At 35.9% G+C, this 20,625-nt stretch overlaps 1 protein-coding gene across 1 annotated transcript; it reads left to right on the top strand.

Annotated features, from left to right (window-relative positions):
- Positions 1-3,119: 3,119 nt before the first annotated feature.
- Positions 3,120-18,212, top strand: LOC118804947 (cytosolic phospholipase A2 gamma-like). The gene is made up of 13 exons (XM_036565539.1): positions 3,120-3,145; positions 4,092-4,200; positions 4,403-4,545; positions 5,442-5,643; positions 6,730-6,835; positions 6,940-7,080; positions 7,835-7,912; positions 8,634-8,780; positions 9,771-9,914; positions 10,206-10,289; positions 13,561-13,724; positions 17,497-17,662; positions 17,798-18,212. The coding sequence occupies exons 1-13, from the start codon at positions 3,120-3,122 to the stop codon at positions 17,977-17,979; spliced, it is 1,692 nt and encodes a 563-aa protein (XP_036421432.1). The 3' UTR covers positions 17,980-18,212.
- The last annotated feature ends 2,413 nt before the right edge of the window (positions 18,213-20,625 follow it).

Raw genomic sequence — 20,625 nt, forward strand, 5'->3', positions numbered from 1 at the left:
TTATCATACAAATGCACTTTGTAGTTCTACAATTACAGACTGTAGTCCATCTGTTTCTCTGTATATTCTCCACAGGACCACCACAGGGCAGGTATTATTTGGGTAGTGGATCAGCACTGCTGTAACACTGACGTGGTGGTGGTGGTGTGTCTTAGTGTGTGTTGCGCTGGTACAAGAGGATCAGACACAGCAGTGCTGTTGGAGTTTTTAAATACTGTGTCCACTCACTGTCCACTCTATTAGACATGCCTACATTGTCGGTCCACTTTGTAGACCTAATGCTGCACAGTTTGTGTTAGTCATCCTCTAGTCCTTCATCAGTGGTCACAGGATGCTGCTCACAGGACACTGTTGGCTGGACATTTTTGGCCAGCAGTGACTCTAAAGTGTTCAAAACCCTAGCAGCACTGCTGTGTCTGATCCACTTGTACCAGTGCAACACACACTAACACACCATGACCATGTTAGTGTCACTGCAGTGCTGAGAATGGTCCACCACCCAAATGATACCTGAAGTGGTCCTGTGGAAGTCTTGACCATTGAAGAACAGAGTGGAGGTGATATAACGAATTATGCAAATAAACAGATGGACTACAGTCTGTAATTGTACAACTATAAAGAGCACCTATATGGTCAGTACAGCTGTCCATATAGTTGTCCATGTACAGTTGTCCATTTTATCAGTTTTTAGTGTGATATTCTTAAAAAGATTACACTCATGGACATTGAGTACGGGATACTCACTAAGTGGTGTATGCTGTGTCCTCCTTAGGAAAGAGGGTGTAATCTAGTTAGCAATGAGTCACAACAATGGAAGTGCAATATCAAATTTCTCTGGTATTGGTTATTGGCTATATCTGAACACAGAATGTGATTCATTATGTTCAAAGTTGTGTAAATAACTTGTGTAAATAAGCCTCATTTCCTCTGATAAAAAGTCTTTATTCTTCCTGTTGATAATGCAGCCAAAGGCACATTCATCCCACTTTAACATTTCCTCACACGCTCGCTATAAATTCACAGTCACACTAAAGCCCTCACAGCTTTAAGTTTGTGTATAGACTTCAGCATCTACCAGTGAAGGTAGGTACTTGCTATTATTATTACTGTTTTATGCCAGCAACATGTCATATAAGTAATAATTAGCTTTATTACTTCACCGTAATTACTGAAAAATTAAATGGAAACAAGATGAGCATTGTAGCTTAGATGTGCAGTGCATCATGTTTCTTGCACACCTTAGTAATTTTAATAACTTTATGTATGTAGCACCTTTCATGCATACAAATGCAGGTTAAAGTGCTTCCCAGCATCTAAATAAAACTGTAAAACTCTATAAATGAAACAGAATATGGCAAAAGAACAATAAAGAACATGACTGTTTAATGAAAGTAATTTTTTTTTAAATGATGAAACAATAATTAACTGTATAAATAATTTGTATGAAATATGAGACCAATATAATAGCAATAAGTGCTGATAAACTACTAAATAAAATGTTGTCAATATTTATGTATGTAAAATGGGGCTGATGCATAAAGCACAGAGCTGCATTGAGTCACATGATTTCCACATGTGAATCAACACAGGGTTTTTGCACACCTCACAGGTTAAAACTTTAACATTATACTATGTTAAAAATGATACCACTTTGCAAAAAAGTACATCTATTAACAGTTCAGACAGTAAGAAAGATAGTAATATGCATTACTGAATGATTTTATTATTTCATTATTTTAGATGTTATTAAGTGGTTTATAATCATTACTAAATGCTTAAGTAACGTCTCAGTCATTAACTAAGAATAGTAATGATAACTAGCACATTATTTTGGATATTATATGTGATATTGTGTTGATTGATGTGACACAGCTATTGCTATAGTAAGAACTAACCACTTAACTCTTAAGAGATATATGCAGCCTATTTTTCAATAAAGTTCACAAAGAACATAAAATAATTATTAATAATGCTTAACTAATACATTCAAAAAGAATAATATATAACATGTCATACTGAAACTAATTTGTCAGAAGCAAAGAAATTTGGAAATATCTACTTTAAGACATCTTTAAGCATCTACATGAAGACCATGGAGTCTGCCCTCAGATCTCAGCCTTTACCAAGAAGTCTTAACTTATTTTAGTACATGAATGATTCTTAAATGGCAGAGCGAGCATCATACTGCACACTCTCTCTACCAGTGAAGATGATCTGAACACTAAGATCTTTTGGGAAACTGAGCCCTGATTAGTTAGAACATTGAAACACCTAAACACGTAGGGCAGGAAAACTCCCGGAGTAGATTAGACACCCACTAAATTATACATCTATCTGACTCTCTGCCATCTTAATCAAGTACTTCAATATTTAAACAACTACTAAATATTCACTTGAGACTTTAGTTAAAGGATACTTAACGGTTTAATTTTAAATGTTTGTTTTAATAGACTTTTTTAATTTAGTTATGAGGTATTAATAAAGACTTTATTTAATATTATTATAGGGTTAAATAAATAGTTCATTATTGCTTAGTTCTTACTGTCCCAATCAGTAAGTCACATTAATCAACACATTAAAAAAGTACTGAATAATATCTAATATAATATGCTGGTCAACATTGCTATCATTAGTTAATGAGTAATTAAAACATTAACCATTAACTTAACCATTTAGTAATGAATGTAAACTACCAAATAAAATATATTAAAAAATACTTCCTATTTCTGTCATTAGTTTATGATTAACATTATTTAACTATTTACTAATGCTTATCTTTATTGAGTACTGTTTATAGATATACTCTTATTTTGAAGAGTAAAAATCACAATCACAATCATACTCATAATCATAATAAACAGTGGAGAAATCTTAAAATAAAGGCTAAAAGAAGGCAGGCAGTGAAATGATGCTAAAATAGGTGTAATGTGTTCCTGCCAAATTTTCCAACCCTCTTAAAACTTTTGCTTTCTTTGTTTTATTGCCAATAACTTGAATTCTATTTTGTATTCACATTTTATTTAATCCAGTTAACACCACTGCATAGACAGGATGTGACTTTATTTAAAGTGCTGCTATCATTTGGCTCTGCAGATAATTTCACTCCAATTTTTGCAGAGATGGCCAAGCCCAGTTGTTGTGAAAGGTATTTCTGCTGATTTTTTTAATTATTATTATTATGTTTGACTGTACAGTTTAAGACAAACTGTAATTATAAACCACCAACTCTTTCCACTGTTTGTCTAACGTAATGACCATAAGGCCTGTATCAGCTAGTTAATCCTTTTACAGCTGTCGAAATGTACCATTTTAGCAGATCCACTTACCATACAGGAGCAATTTGTACTTCGACATTTACAGACTGTAGCCCATCTGTTTCTCTGCATACTTTGTTATGCCACATTTACCCCCTTTCATCAATGTTCAAGACCCCAATAGGACCACCACAGAGCAGGTATTATTGAGGTGGTGGATCATTCTCCACACTGCAGTGACACTAACATGGACTAACACAAACTGCCCAGCCACAGACAAGCTACTTCCTCTGACTTTACATCTGCAAAGTGGACCAACAAAGTAGGTGTAGCTAATAGAGCGGACAGTAAGTGCACACAGTGTTTAAAATGCTGCACAGTTTGTCTTAATCATACTCTAGTCCTTCATCAGTGGTCACGGGACACTGTTGGCTGGATGTTTTTGGTCAGTGGACTATTTTCAGTCCAGCAGTGACACTGAGGTGTTTAAAAACTCCAGCAGCACTGCTGTGTCTGATCCAGTCGCACCAGAACAACACACACTAACACACGCAAGACCACGTCCGTGTCACTGCAGTGCTGAGAATGACCCATGACCCAAATAATACCTGCTCTGTGGTGGTCCTGACCATTGATGAACAGGGTAAAGCTGGGATAATAAAGTATGCAGAGAAACAAATGGTCTACAGTCTGTAATTGTAGAAGTGCTCCTAAGTAAGTAGATCTAATAAAACAGGCAATAAATGTACATACAAGGTAGGTATACCTAATAAAGTTCTCAGTAAAGATGAATTAAAGGTAATACCTTTTGAAGCAACTCCTGTGTAATGTGTGTAGCACTAAGGTGAAAATTGGTCACTCTCTGAGTGAAGCTGAGAAGCAGCATGTGGCCAGAAGGAGAAAGACTGTCCAACAATGCCTGGAGCAGCATGGTTTAGACTGTGAGGTACATCATCTTTAATATAACTATGAGTTTGTTATTGTACTGTGCTACACTACACTGTGCTATAGTGTTATGACTTTTGTAATATAATTATGTGTTTAAATTCTTAAGACTATTCAAACTAGGTGCATTATGAACAACTGCATTAGTGCATTCAGTGCATGTAACAATACACGTGTCCTACTTTGTTTTTCAATGATGGCAGGATGAGGTGCCTAACATCGCAGTGCTGGGCTCTGGTGGTGGTTTGAGAGCTATGGTTGGACTGCTGGGATCGCTGAGTCAGCTGAAAGAAGATGAACTGCTGAACTGTATCATGTACCTGAGTGGAGTTTCAGGATCTACCTGGTACTGATCCAGAAAATATCAGATATTTCATTTACTTATTTAGATCCATACATTTACACAAGGTGCATTTATATTTATGAGCAGAAATGTCTAGGCTAAATGTCTAGAAACTAAGCTATAAAACAGGCCATTTTGAATTTACTTTTTTGTGTAGGCTTTAGCAGATCTTACTAACACTGAGATTAATAACGGATAAACACAGTAATTTATCAGTCTACCCAGGCTTTAGCATGAACTTTAGTGTTCTTTAGTGTACAGAAACTGTTTACTGGGTTCTTATTTAGAGTTTTTTTTTTTTTTCAAATAATTAATAAACAAGAAATAATGGTGTTTCTTTTAACGATGGTATATAGTTTTTAAATGTATTGTTTAAGTATACTTAAAGTATTCACCCAAAATGTGACATGGACTGAGTGCAGACACTGAATTTCTGTTTTCTGAATATGTATTTCATTTTAGTATTTGAATACTGGCACTTGAATCTGTTAACTAAGTTAGAAAGAAACAAAAACTTAAATCCAGCTTCTTTCATGTTCATCCTAAACATGGAACATAATTAAATTCATGGAAATATTCAAATTTCAATTTTAAGAGAGATGTTTCCCAGTGCTCAAACAGATATTACTAATGGTATTCCCATAAAGACATAATAACTGAAACACAACGGTACATTCATTTTATTTTCTATTTTACATTTCTATCATTTACATTTTTCCCCTCACCAGACTTGTGGAGGCTGATATCATTCGCTCATTTTTGATCATTTGGTATACTGATAACACCAATTGCTTAAAAACATTTTGAAAGAGTCCACAGATTTGGAGAAGATGTCACTTTTTTTTTCTTTTTTTTTTCTTTTGTTAAATTACACTGTCTTGTCCATCTGTTCTCTGAAGGTGCATGGCATCACTATATAAAGAACCAGACTGGTCCACCAAACTGCTGGCTATGAGAGATGACATCGTCCAAAGGCTTGCTGACGGCAGTGTCAGCTGGTCAGAGATGGAACAAAAACTGATGAAATACTATTTAGAACAGGACAACTTCAGCCTGACAGATGTGTGGGCAGCACTGATTGTGTCTAGAATGGTGAAAGAGGTAAGAATAATTTTTAACTCCAGTCATGTTTTCACATATATCATAGACTATGGTTTTACTTCAAGGACATAAGTCCAGAAAGATTTATCCTGCGTAAACAGTAATTGACACTAACTAAACAAGGTAAATTTATCTGACACATTTAGGTAGGTAGTTAGACAATTGTTGCCCTGATCCTAATTTGTTTGTTGTGGATATTAACAAGACGTAGACTAACACACAAAAGTGGGGTCCAAGCACAGACTTCCATGTAAACATGGAAATAAAAACAAAAATTATTACTTTATTACTGACGTTACCACAATCACAACAGAAAAAATAAATGGTAAAAATGTTATGTGGGCCTTTCACCCACTGACAGCTGGGATAGGTTCCAAAACTACCAAATAAAATATATTAAAATATACTTCTGATTTCTATCATTAGTTTATGATTAACATTATTTAACTATTTAATAATGCTTATTGTTATTGAGTACTCTTTATAGATATACTCTTATTGTGAAGATTAAAAATCACCATCATACTCATAATCATAATAAACAGTGGAGAAATCTTAAAATAAAGTCTAAAAGAAGCAGGCAGGCAGTAATTGACACTAACTAAACAAAATAAATTTATCTGACACATTTAGGTAGGTAGTTAGACAATTGTTGCCCTGATCCTAATTTGTTTGTTGCGGATATTAACAAGACGTAGACTAACACACAAAAGTGGGGTCCAAGCACAGACTTCCATGTAAACGTGGAAATAAAAACAAAAATTTTGAATTTTTAAAAAATTAAAACAAAGAAATGAAATGAAAAATAAATATTCTAAAATTCTGCTCTATTTCCAGGTCACTAATCAAATTTAAGCAAATTTGTGACACTGACCAGATTATGGCCTTTTTATGTCTAAAATAATGTCTTCATGCTCAGTCATCAAACTTGTGGAGTCTGTTTAGCTCAAGTGCGCACTGTCATTAAAGGGGAACATGGAACAAATCAAATACTAAGAAATTTAAAGAAATACTTTTTTTTTTCTAAAACTGTCTCAGAGTTTTGGACTCCACTGCGTAGCAGTCTATATTTTCTCTATTTCACAGATCGATGAACACACACTCACAGAGCAGAGGGGCAAACACACCAATGACCCGTATTCCGTTTACACTGTGATTGACAAGCAATGCACACAAAATGGACTGAATGCAGGTAATTATCATCTGTGTGTGTGTGTGTGTGTGTGTGTGTGTGTGTGTGTGTGTGTGTGTGTGTGTGTGGTATAAAGGAAAACTCACAGTATTTTCTGTTTGTAGATGTCTGCTTTGAGATCACTCCAGATGAGTCAGGTTATTCTCTTGATGGAGCCTTTGTGGATTCCTCCTGTTGGGGAAGTAAGTTTGAGAATGGAAAGAAGATTAAAGATCAGCCAGAGATGGACATGCTCTACTTACAAGGTAACACACGCTAATGACTAATCAGTAACATTATTACTGATGTTACCACAATCACAATAGAAAAAATAAATGGTAAAACTATGTTATGTGGGCCTTTCACCCATTGACAGCTGGGATAGGTTCCAGGAGAGTAACTCTCTCCTACAGAAATGACTTTTTTCAGCTACTTAAAACGCCTCATTGAAATTTCAGTCCTTTTCCTCTGTTAGATGACGAAATCTCATAACACAATCCTTACTGCCCACCTACCAGCATGCTTGGCACACCCTCACACAAGAGAGCTACAAAATTAAAACTTACCATTCACAGATGCTCTGACACAGAGATGCACTTTTAAATATGGGATGCATGGCACATACATCTGTCCATTGCCCTCCATTGCCTCTCTTTTAAACGGCGGAGGCTGAAGTTCAAAAATGCTACTATTTACAGCAGGATATGACAACAAAGTGACTGAGAGAAAGGTCTATCACTGTGGAAGATGTGTTAACTTATTTTCACTCAGAAAATCAATAAAATGTCCTTTGAACACGGGTGCCTAAACTTTTACATATGGCTGCAGCTCGGCAGGGGAGTCATCAGAGATTGAACTGAGAACATCTGAACTATACTGGGTTTATATAGTGTGTGTTGTGACTGCCTGCTAGAAAGTGTGTGATCACTGGTGATGGATGTTCTAGAACACATTTAAATCCATTTACAATTTTCTCAGTGCTGTAATCTTACTTAATGTTTTTTATTTCAATTTGTACAGGCCTTTGTGGCAGTGCCATTGCAGATATGAAAGAGGTCCGTGAGGAGCTCTATGAGGCACTAAAACACCTGATTACAAGTATGAACATCTCACTGTTAAACAATCTTCTGATTTATTCCTACTTTTTTGAGGGCAATTCTTTTAGTTAATGGGTATTAAATTGGGTTGTTTTGTGTAAAGTTGGTATTAAAACCTTTTTTTGCAGCCCTGAACTACTGGACCATAGTCAACCATTTGCTTATCATACAATATGAGATAATAAAATTATAATAACAATAATAATTAAAAAAAGGAAAAAAAGTTTTTGGTATTGTTTTTTGATAGCAAATGTTTGACAACTTTTGGAATTACTGATTTATAATGCTAAATTACAGCCAAAACTAAATTTACTATAACTTTTGAATAACAGATTTTGCATCCATTGTGATTTTTTATTTATTTATTTTTGTTTTTTTTTTACATATGTTACAAAATTGTGAATCACACAGTCTATGTTTTTCTCTGTCTTGCACAGAAATGGCTTAAAATGTGATAATGTGCGAAGAAAAATTGTATTTGGCTGAATTTAAATAGTTATTAGACTGGTTAATATTGGACTCACCACAATAAGTTTTACATTATGTTAAAGAATTTGTTCTCCTAACTGAAATGGTGTGTATGTTGAAATTGCTGTTCATCTTAATCACACAATAAGGTTTTTCCTGTGTCAGCGCACACTAGTGCCAAAAAATGGAATATAAAGGGTTAAAATTAATGTTTTTTTCTTTACACATCTTTCATTATTATTAACTAAAAATAGGAAACACAGAAGAAAGATATGAATTACAAACAAGAAAAGCACAGGATGGTCTCCAGGTTCTCTTAACACTTGTGGAACTGAACCTTTGTGCCTTGAGAGAGGAGGATCCTACAACTCACCTCAAAACCATGAATGACCTACTGAAAGGTTGTATTCATTCACACACACACACACACACACACACACACAAACACACACACACACACACACACACACACACACACGTATATATATAATTGGGCCAAGCAATTTAGCAATTTAGCATGTGAATGTCCTGTGGGTAAACTTGAAGACAGCCTTCTATGGAAGTAAGAGTAGATATTGTCTCACTTATAACTGATGGCTTCAAACAGATGAAAAACATTGCCAAGCTAGTTTGTGTTTAATGGAAGAACAAATATTTTCTATAGAGAAAGTAACTCAGATGTCAGTTAAAAAAATCGATAAAAACTAGTGATGCATACCATTTTTTTTTTTTTAGACAGAGTTAAAGTAGTAGTATTTGTTTTTTAGTACTTGCTATCAAATCTGATGCCATACCATAATCATAACCTACTTAGAATTAAGTAGTTGTCAGCGTAAATAACTGCAATGAACCTCAACAATTGTTAAAATCCAGCTGATTTCATATGATGTGAATTAGCTAGCTATGATATATTAGTTACCTTGTATTGAGAAGTGCTGCAGTGGAGAACAGCAGATTTTGTTCCAAGCCAGAAAAGCATTTCTGTGCAGCTGTAAGTAAAGTAGTTATGTTTCATAGTTTCTCTCAACAACAGTTGTAGTCTCTGTAAACAACAGTCTCTGTAGGCTCTGTCTGTGGACATTTATCAATAAAGCTGTTTTATTTAAAATAGTGAGCTATGCAGCTGAGTAGAAATGCTGAGAAACTGAGTAGCTTTGCTTACACTGTGCGCTGAAGCTAAAAGCAGGTGGTGATGTTCACAGTAGGACAATACATTCACTGTCAGTTTAAGTTGGTTCTTAATTAGCATGGCAGTGTAGACTTAGCTTATGTCACAGGGTGTCAGGCGGTATCTGGAATCAATGCATCCCTAGTAAGAAACATTACTAATGTGGGCTTGGTCCATTTTTTTGCATGGGAGTGTATGTATACTGATAACTCTCTCTCTTTAGATACATTTGATCCAACAGGAAGAATGAATCTTCATCTAGAGAAGCTGATGACATCAGAAGGGATGATCTCCAAGCCAGAGTTAAAGGAATACACCCTGTGTGTGTGCAATTCTCTGTTGGCAGAATGGCAGAATTATTGGGACGGTAAGTAGAACCCTTGTAATCATGCATTTTCAAAACACTCTGACACTACGGCTGAATTAATGATATAAAAATACCATACAGTGTAATTGAATAAAACAGTAACCGTTTACACATTTTCAGTGGTCTACTGGTAACTGTAGTGTCAGTAATTCAGTATAAATATCTCAGCTGTGGGAAGCTTTACCAATTATTGTAGTTTAAAGGAAGAATGTAAAATCTAGAATCTAAAGCCAGCCTTATTTAGTTTTTATTTGTCTAATTTTGCCTTGTATTTTTGTTTAATCTAATCAGAATATCGGCTTATTTTAACAATTATCAAGAAAATGTCGTACTGGAACTGGGGAACGACTTACAACTACCTCTACAAAATGAAAGGTGGGAAATTGATGTGTGTAGAACACACACACACACACACACACATACATATATACATACATACATATATATATATATATATATATATATATATATATATATATATATGTATATATATATAAAATAACTGCTTGAAGATTTGGATAAAGGCTTTTAGACTGCATGATCTTTGTGTTTAACTTTATCAGTTTTCTAAATTAGTTTAATAAACTGATTTATTCTTCATGAATCATCTTAGAATTTAATTATGGATGTCTTGATGTATCCCCTCACCCCCAGCCCTCTAATCAGATTTAAGTCCTTTAATATGGAGTCTAATCCTGGGGTACACAAACTTTTTGGTCTTGGGGGGGTGATACACTATATGGACAAAAGGATCGGGACACCTACACATTACATCTCCAGGAGCTTTCATGACATCCCATTCTAAATCCACAGGCATTAATATGGAGTTGATCCCCCTTTGCAGCTATAACAGCTTCCACTTATCTGGGAAGCTTTCTAGAAGATTTTGGAGTGTGTCAGTGGGAATTTTTGTCCATTCATCCAGAAGAGCATTTGTGAGGTCAGACACTGATGTTGGACGAGAGGGCCTGGCTTGCAATCTCTTCTATTTCATCAAGATGTTCTACAGTGTTGAGGTCAGGGCTCTGTGTGGGCCATTCAAGTGCTTCCACGTCAAACTCACCCAGCCATGCCTTTATGGACCTTGCTTTGTGCACTGGGGCTCAGTCATGCTGGAACATAAAAGGGCCTTCCCCATACTTTTCCCACAAAGTTGGAAGTATACAATTGTCCAAAATGTCTTGGCATGCTGGAACATTAATATTTCCCTTCTCTGTAACTAAGGGGTCTAGGCCAACCCCTGAAAAACAACCATATATCATTATCCCTCCTCTACCCAACTTTACAGTTGGCACAATGCAGTCAGGCAGGTAACATTTTTTTGACATTCGGCAAGCCCAGACTCATCCATCAGACTGTCAGATAGAGAAGCATGATTTGTCACTCTACAGAATACATTTCCACTGCTCTGGAGTCCAGTGGTGGTGTGCTTTACACCACACCCCTCGACATTTGATATTTTGCATTTTGATCTTAGGCTGGTGTGTAGCTGCTCAGCCATGGAAACCTGTTTCATGAAGCTCTTAACGCACATTTCTCTTGCTGAAGTTACTTCCAGGGCATTCAAGCAATTTAGTGTTGTTGTAATTGCTAGAACCTTAGACAAGAAGTTAGAGTAACCTGGATTTATTTAAAGTCTCCAGACTAAGGCAAGAGACAAAACGCTCACAACAAGGATGCTTCAATCAAAAGGGAATTTATTGGCTAAATATCAAGCTACATTTGAATTACTTACAATCTTAAACAAATAAAAATTGAGAAAAAAATGAAACAAAAAAAGAAAAAAAAAGTTCAAGTAACATGATTCACAGCTAAATTAGTAAGTAAAATAGTGAAAAAAAATAGTAAGTATGGATGTATATAGCTATATGGGTAGATATATCTATGAAGGTTTTTTTAATGAAATAAGTTAGCGTCGGAGTCCTGAATGCACATATGAAAGGGAACCAGCTTTACGTTTGAGTTGAGGGAGCTGACTTCAAGCCCTCCAGGAGGGGTCATCTTGGGACCAGCTGCATCAGAAGAAGGTGGGTCTTGCTTTACTGGTACTGGCGGATCTGCAGTAGCAATACAGGCAAACATGGCCTAAGTCAGCGACTGGACAGAGGCATCTCGAGGCTGCTTGAGGATGGAGCTTGGGCAGTCTTTCAATGCTCAGTCTGCCTGCAGATTGATGCGTGGCTCTGGGTGAGGTCCCAAGGTCTTCATGGCAATAGAACTGCTCTGTCTCTTCTGGCGAGGTTTGGGTTATAGTCAGGGTTCAGAGGCTGGTGATACTAGCTTAACTAACTACCTCTCTTTGGCTGAGACAAAAGTTGAAGAAATCTCTCACTGGTCAGGTAAAAGACCTCTTCACTTTCCTTCTTTAAGGGTAGTTTAAACTTAAAGTGTACAAACTGACAGATGAGTTACAAAGACAAACACAAAAGTTTCAGATCTAAAGATCACCGCTTTATATTTTCTGAACTCGGTTGGCAAAGACTTATGACTTTTTCAAGCCCTCCCCTTTGGAGGTGGAACCAGAGCACTGATAGGTTCTCCGCACCAAATGGTTAATAAGCCATTCATTGTTTTCAACTCTGATGGGTGGTGCATAACCTATGAGTGCCTCCCCAAGACTCATGCCCTCCTTTGTTTCAGGTAGATCTTAAAAAGAAAAAGAGGAAAATAATTCTAACATAAAAATGGCTTAGGTTATTCCTTTAAACTTTCAAAACCAGAGAAAAGAACACCTAGGACATTCAAGTATGTTTCATAATTGACAGTTCTAACCCATTTTACCTGAAAAGCAACAAATGTTAAAAGACACAAGCAACATTGCATGTAATCTCTGGGAATTGCTGGTTATGAATATGTTCGAACAGCGTTGTTACTCAATGGAAGAAGAAAAAAATCAAATAAAGAAAAGAAAAGGAAAGAAAAGAAAAATATATTTCTAGTTATATATATAGTTCTAAACCCACTACACTCAAATGGCTACATTGGTAAATTATCAGTGATACGCTATGTATTCCTAGCATCTAGCATCGACTGCATAACATACTAGTAACATCGCATACAAGCCATATGAGCATTGCATATCATGCCGACAATGTAAATATGTGTTTTCTTTGGTTTTCTTTTAACACAAGCAAATTACTTTCTGACTGGGTGATGTGTCTCATTCTCACCACTGTGTGGTGCTATTGATTCATGCTTGGAATCTCAGTAAAATCCAGAAAGGGCTAACTCTGTTATAAATTCTGATAGCTTCAATTTTGGTGTCTCCAGTCTTCTTGAAACAAACCATGATGACTGGTTGCAATTTGGAGTTGATACACATCTAAGAAATTTGGTTTTCTGCTACTCAGAAAAGGGTTTCAGTTCAAGAGTTTTTGGGTTGCCATGTGGCTGGATTCCAGGCAAGGAGTTTTATTGCTTCTTTGGTAGGGAAATGTGTTCCGGTCAAAGACTAAGCTGTAAATTCAGCTTATTTCAGGTTTTATGAGGGTTCCTGAAACAGGTTTCACTGTCTTTAAGATGTTTCACTATGGACAGAGCAGTGGTCAAGAAAAGAGAAATAGAAAAATATAATAATCAATATAACTAAAGAATAAGTAAATGAAAAAGTGGGAGATAATGAAAACATATTTACTGTTTGACTCAGTGTCATCAGTGGAAGGCGTCGACCCCAGTGTCCTTGACTCAGAGACGAGAGATTATGAAGACGCTGGACTGTTCCTCAACTCATCCTATTTCTCAGTGCTGAGACAAGAACGACACATCGACCTCATCATTTCCCTTGACTTCAGTGCAGGAAATCCCTTCGAGGTACCACACACACACACACACACACACAAAAGCAATGAACTGCTATAAATATTTGTCAATGCTAAGGACGGAGTCAGAAGAACAGAGTTTGCAGGAATGATGTCTCTATTGAACCCAATCTGTCAACTAGCATGCAGCCTTGTATACTATGCATTTCGCCTGCAGCTGCTGGTAGATCATGCAGTGTTTGTGCAAATACTAAGGACTACAGATATTCGGTTGTAAAAACATACAGTCACTGTGGATTATATCAGAACACATCTACAATTAGTAGTTAATGTAGATCTGCTACCCACATGATAATCATGTGATGACTGTTACAACAGGAGCTTATTTTAGTTTCTGCTCTGCTCCATCTCATCAGCCCAGTCTTTTCAAACACAGAGGGCTATATTCTAGTCACTAATAACGCTGTCTGTGAATGCCTTGGTTCTTTCAATTGGCTTTTTGATTCTGCACTTTTAAGTAGATTATGGGGGGTTGACTTGCTTTTAAGAACAAATTAACATGAAACACATCGGTATATTTAATAACGCTATAGCTGTAAATCACAGGATTTCCTTGATCTCCTTAGAACATTGCAGCTCTGCGCCCTCATTTTCTCCAAAACTTGCTGTTTGTTGTGTTTAGGTTTTGTTCTTGGAAGTTTTCATGTAATTCTTAGCTGTGGTTTTAGACGTCCCTTATTAGTTCTTATAATTATTGATGACAAACTGTCATTGTTGATGACAAACTAGCTTTATATACTGTATGTATGTTTATGTACGTATATAAACTTGTGATGGCTGAGCTGCTAAATCAGAACAAGGAAAAGCTGAGGAAAACTACACCAAAGGGTGGTTAACTGCTAACAACCTAACACATACACACACACACACACACACCCCACACGCACACACACACACACACTACAAAACACTTTTGAATTTGTCTGTCACTCCAATACTGGTCTCTCGCAGTGCTCTCAGATTCTTTATCCTTGAGACAGGTGTTACTTAAGCATCATTTACTAACCATGAACCTGTTGTGAGTTGCACCTGTAGCCGGCTAACTATGCTAGCATTAGCATAGCCCAGGAGTGTACAGTTTAAAGCACCTCAGAATAATTATATGTTTGATCATTTTCTGTCACTTCAACACCAGACATTCAAATTTGTGGTCTTTATGAGTCTTTATACTCCATATGGGTGATTAAGCATCGGTTTGCTGGAACCAAGCATTTACTGCAGTGGGAGGGACTATGTGCTCATGTTCACTTAAACCTTCAGGCTATAGCCTAAACTACTACAGAACAACTTCAAATTCAACTTTCTGTCTCTCCAACACCGATAAATCAACTTTGTGCTTGTAACGATAAACCTCCCAGAGAGTAGTTGAAATCAAGCGCAGGTTTATTGGGGAATTCGAAGAGTCATAAACAGAGACAGGCAGGGTCAAAATCATTGAAGCTTCACACAAAATAAGGCAAACAGTCCAAAAACACAATCCAGAAATCAGTAACAATCCTTAAGCAAGGGGACATAACCAGAAAATACATACAGGGAATAAACTGCTCTGAATCACTAGGATAAACCTTAACAAGACTTCACACTGAGCTTAGTTTAGGGTACTACTTAGGAAGTCTAATACTTATTGGCTTTTGATTTGAGACAGGTGTCAGTATGATTCAGTATTCAGGTGAGTGAGACCTCTGTTGGCATAGAAGGGAACCAGCAATGGACGCAACAGCGCTCTGTAACAAAAGTTTTTATCGTCTATACTTGTGATAGCAGAGCATCATTTAGTTGAACTGAACCTGTACTGGGCTGTTTGGGTCTAGGGGCGAGGAGCATGCTAGCATTAGCTTTGCTAGGAGGCTACATATCCGAACACTACAGAACAGGTTTAATTTCAGCGCTCTAATAACCTTGTAAAGCCCAGCGTGCGACTTCACTTTCTCAAATATGAGTCATTATCATCTAAACTTTTCAGTAAAGCTTTTGTTCGTCAGAATCAAACATGTTCTGTGATAAGCAGAGCTGGCAGACTTCTACGCTAATACTAACCAGCTCCTCTCTTCTGGTTATCAGTGCCGTTTAACAATTAGAAAGGCGTCAACTGAACTTATTGTTTTCGGATTTTAATTATCAGGATGCTGCAGCACAATACCAGCATAATCATAGGATCAGTGAATAGTTACGTTGCTACATCATCCCATCAAATGGTTCTGTGGCCCCGAACACGGTTAGCTAACCATGTTGAGAAAATCGTGCTGAGCCAGGTTTTTAAGGTTTCCATGTTGAACCATATCCATGTGGAAATGCCAGTGGAACAGTTACCCTCTGTGATGAGAAACGTTTGGCCCTGCATTGGAAAAGAGGCCTTTATCATTTTATCAGGTCCACTTACCATATAGGCAGTTTTACACTTACAGAGTGTAGTTGACCTGTTTCTCTGCAGACTTTATTAGCCCCTTTTTGCTCTGTTCTTCAAAGGTCAGGACCCCCAGAGAGCAGGCATTAGTTAAGTGGTGGATCACTCTCAGCACTGCAGTGACCCATGTAAATGGACATGTATTTTCATATATTTAATACACATTTCAAATACATTGCAATCCGTTTTGACAAACGCTAAAATGTATTTCAGAATATATCTCCATATTAACCAAATATATTTTAAAATGCATGTATATGTTTTTAAAAATGTATGAAAATAGCCAAAATACTTGCCTAATGCACTTTAATGCTTGGACGACCTTTCAAAATGATTTTGTATCCCAGTATCTTAATTTTAAGTATCCTTTACCATGGTAAACGTTGTAGGTTCTGATACACTGTGAACATGCTGTTTGATTATTTAATATCTTGTGGTTAATGCAAAATACAATGAAAAACACAGAGGTCATGACCAGTCATGTGGTTCATTTGTATTTAGTTATATCTGTAACCTTTGTAAAAACATTTCTTAGATAAAATTACATTAAAAGTTTTCTTTCATAGGTCCTGTCTCTGTATATTTTGTGTATATTTTCTGTACATTTATTATATTTCAGGTATTTCATTTTTTTCCTTTTTTTATTTTGTTTTGTTTGTTTGTTTGCACTGTTTTTGTTTATGTATAACACTGCCTTTGATAGATTGATTACCTAGGCCTCACGTAAGCATTTCAATGCACAAATGTCCATGACAAATAAACTTGGAACTTGGAAAAAAATTCAAATACAAATCAATGCATTTTAAAAATATATTTAATATATTTAACAAATACATTTTCATACATTGCATACATATGGAATACATTTTTTCTTCCCATATGGGGACACTGATATGGTGGTGGCATGCTTTATATTTTAAACACTGTCTCCACTCACTGTCCACTCTATTGGACACCTACCTTGTTGGTCAATCTTGCAGATGCAAAGTCTGACACAATAGTTCATCTGTTGCCGTTAGTCATCCTTTAGTCCTTCATCAGTGGTCACAGTATACCACCTACAGGACAAGGTTGGCTGGACATTTGTAGTTGGTGGTGACTTTTCTCAGTCCAGCAGTGACACTAGGGTATTTAAAAACTCCAACAACTTTGCTGTGTCTGATCCACAATACACAAAAACAATATTTTACACTTAAAATTAACTGCTGCCCATTTCACTTTTATAGTAAACCAATCATTCACTAGTTTAATGCATTTTACTTGAGTTAAGCAGTAAAGACATTTTTTTTTTTTAATACCATTATATCAGGGTGTATTTAAAGGAGTTAACAGTAAACAGATAATTGCATCTTTTTTGCAGACGGTGGTTAAAACTGCTAAATTGTGCAAAGGACTTCACATTCCTTTCCCTGAAGTTGTTGTACCTGCTGAAGATACAGAACCACAGGACTTCTATGTGTTTAGAGGATACGGCAAAGCTCCAACTGTGATCCACATCCCTCTTTTCAATGCTGTTAACTGCAAAGGTAACTCCAGCATTCTAATAATAAGCATTCTTGAACATAATTGGTTTCACTGTAATGGTAATATACTGTACTGTGTGAATTGTGAAGTAACAGAAATGCAGCAGTGCTCTAAGCACTAAATGTCTGTTTCCTCAGGAGAAGTTGAGAAGTGGGAGAAAAGATATCAGACTTTTCAAATGAGCTACAGTTGTGAAATGATCACAGATCTTCTGGAGAAAGCAGCTTTAAACATCAAAAACAACAAGGAGAAACTGCTCAAAGAGATTGAAAATGTCATCGATGGGAAGAAAGGAAAAAAGGAGAAAAAGCTTGGCTAAATTTGATGAGTGCAGTAAAATCACACAAAAATACTCAAATACTCAGACGCATGCTTAAAGCTCAGTCAATGATGAACCAATCATGGTGAAGGTTAGCTTAAAGAGTAGGTGAAGATTTTGTGTTGAAGTTAAGGTTAAAGACAGATTTAATATACAACACATTCAATTTCAAGTTCAGCTGCATGAAGCTGATGTTTAATTGACTCTTAATTAAAGACAGACTGAGCATCTACAAAGCATCTACAGTGGAGCATCAAAATAAAGTTCATGGAAATTCTTCTGATGTTTCAATAATGTAACAAATAATCATCATTTTGTGTGTAATGACAGTAATTATTTTCATGGAGTTCAGAATGTCAGCTTTAGTCTTGAATTTAAACTATGGATTATGTCTTTCCGTCTTGTTTGCAATCAAGATTGTCCATTTGGTGTCTTATTAAATGACTGTAATCATAAAAACTGATAATTGATAATTAATTTATAACAAAAATTATTTCAATTAAAAGCACCTAGAAATAAGTCCGCATAGATCAAAAAGATGTAAATTGAAAAACAGCTCAATATTGGTGAGTTATATGTTGTATGAGGTGTGTATAAGGTATAAGGTGTACACTGAATTTGTTGGCTTATGTTTAAAATTAATTGTCACATTAATTTTATGCTTGGCTCATATCCGCTTCAGAAGAGGTCTTGATTTTTATATGTACTTTTCTGTGTTTTTACAACAGGTACTACACAATGCTTAAAATTCATTACTAAAAATCAGTAAGCAACAGTAAAGTCTTTACCAAATGCACAATCAGTGTTTATTATAAAGTAATGTGAACTGAGAATTCATTTGAAAAGTAATTGATGGGATAAAATGCAAAATTTCATTACTCTATCATTAATATGTGCAAGACACAGCAATTTACTCGATATGAAGATCCACTTTTCCATAAGATAATCAAATTGTTTGTATTAATGCATTTTACTTTTATTGCTATTTTTTTCAGTAAACTTGTCCAATCATTGAACCTTACCTCTGTCTCCTGTTAGCCTTGTTTTATGAAAAAAATAAGAGGGGAACCCTCAGGGCATTTGGGGCCTTCAGTGAATTCCTAATGATTTTACTGAAAAATAAACTAAAAAAAACTGCCTGTTATTTAGTTTTCTGTGGTATCTAGGTAATCATAGCTGAGCAAACTCTCCTACTCAATAGGATTTCTAGGAGTTAATCTAAATTAACTAACTCAATTATGTGTGACACTGTGCTGTGCTCAGCTGTACTGTCATTTTCAGGAGGAACATCATAGTCATTTCATGAACTTTTCAAATGAACAATTTCATGAAAAAATTTTGTTTATACTGAGACCCAAGTACAGCCACACAGCAATGTTTAATGCAGTTAAGGCTTTCTTTATGCAATTAACACCTCTAACATCAATGCTAACTTTTAGTAGCATTGCTAGCACAAGAGAAAACATAGTTGACCTAAGCAATACATAGCACCTCTAGCTAAAATAGTCAATTGATGACTGAATAGACATTCAGTTAACATTCCAGTAACATCACATCTGATCCTTTCAGTAAAGATTTAAACTTGAAATCTGTAACTGAATATTTCTGATAGGGCCTAGTTAGCCTATTTTCTATTGCCGTATAGCAGGTCAGGCTACTTGAATTCAAATTTGTTCATGAAATAAATAAAGTGCAATGTTTGTGAAAAATACAGGTTCTGTTATGTTATTAAGCTAAAATAACATGTTATTTTGTCGGTAGTATAGCTGATTATAGTGGTATTAACATTAAAACATGTAAGTAAAGTTAATTCAGGCGCAAATGCAACTGGTTGTCTAACAGGATTCTATGTACATTTCAGTTAGTAGAAAATGAATAATGAATTATAAATTGTGATAGTCATGATAGGTCAAATACCATATAGTGCTTTATTTACTCACAAGTGTGAGAAATATACATTTAATACTTTTTTCCAGGTGAAGATCCAAGTGACATAACATGCAGCCATTGTCTTCCATTTTAAAACTTTTAGAAAGACAAGCTGGAGACATGATGCTTTTTCCAGTCAGGGACTATAGTGAACATTTGATGCTCACTGGTTTTTACAGGAAGTTGTGGGAATGTTCATAGAACAAAAAAATTAGTGCACTGTAATGATTTTGATGAAGACAGCCTCAAAAATGGCTGATTCTTTGGGGACCACTGGGGAGCTCTTAAAGACGTGCTCTCAGAATGTCTTCTAGAAGTTTCAAATGTCTGTGGTTACTTTAAAACTGCCAAACATATTTCCATTATTTTAGCACTAACAAACTACTAGAATCTCTTATGAATGTCAGCAGAAATAAGCTTTATTATAGAGGTAGGTTTTTTACTCAACATTTGACCATAACTAGCCATGGTAAAACATTAGCTGGTTGGTGAATAACAAGAAAACGGGGGGTAACAGCAACAAACAGTGCTCCCATATCACCCTACAACAGTGGTTTCCAAACTGTGGTAATGACATGGTGAGTACAAAAAAGTCATTAATCTTCATTTGGTGTTCTTCCCTTGGCAAACCGCATATGCTAATAAGTTGTTACATAGGTGATGAGGTCGGATGCAAGTGCAAATTGCTTTTATTTACATCTTATTTAACACAGCCCA

The sequence above is a fragment of the Colossoma macropomum genome, unplaced genomic scaffold (genome assembly GCF_904425465.1).
Source record: "Colossoma macropomum unplaced genomic scaffold, Colossoma_macropomum, whole genome shotgun sequence".
Classification (NCBI taxonomy): domain Eukaryota; kingdom Metazoa; phylum Chordata; class Actinopteri; order Characiformes; family Serrasalmidae; genus Colossoma; species Colossoma macropomum.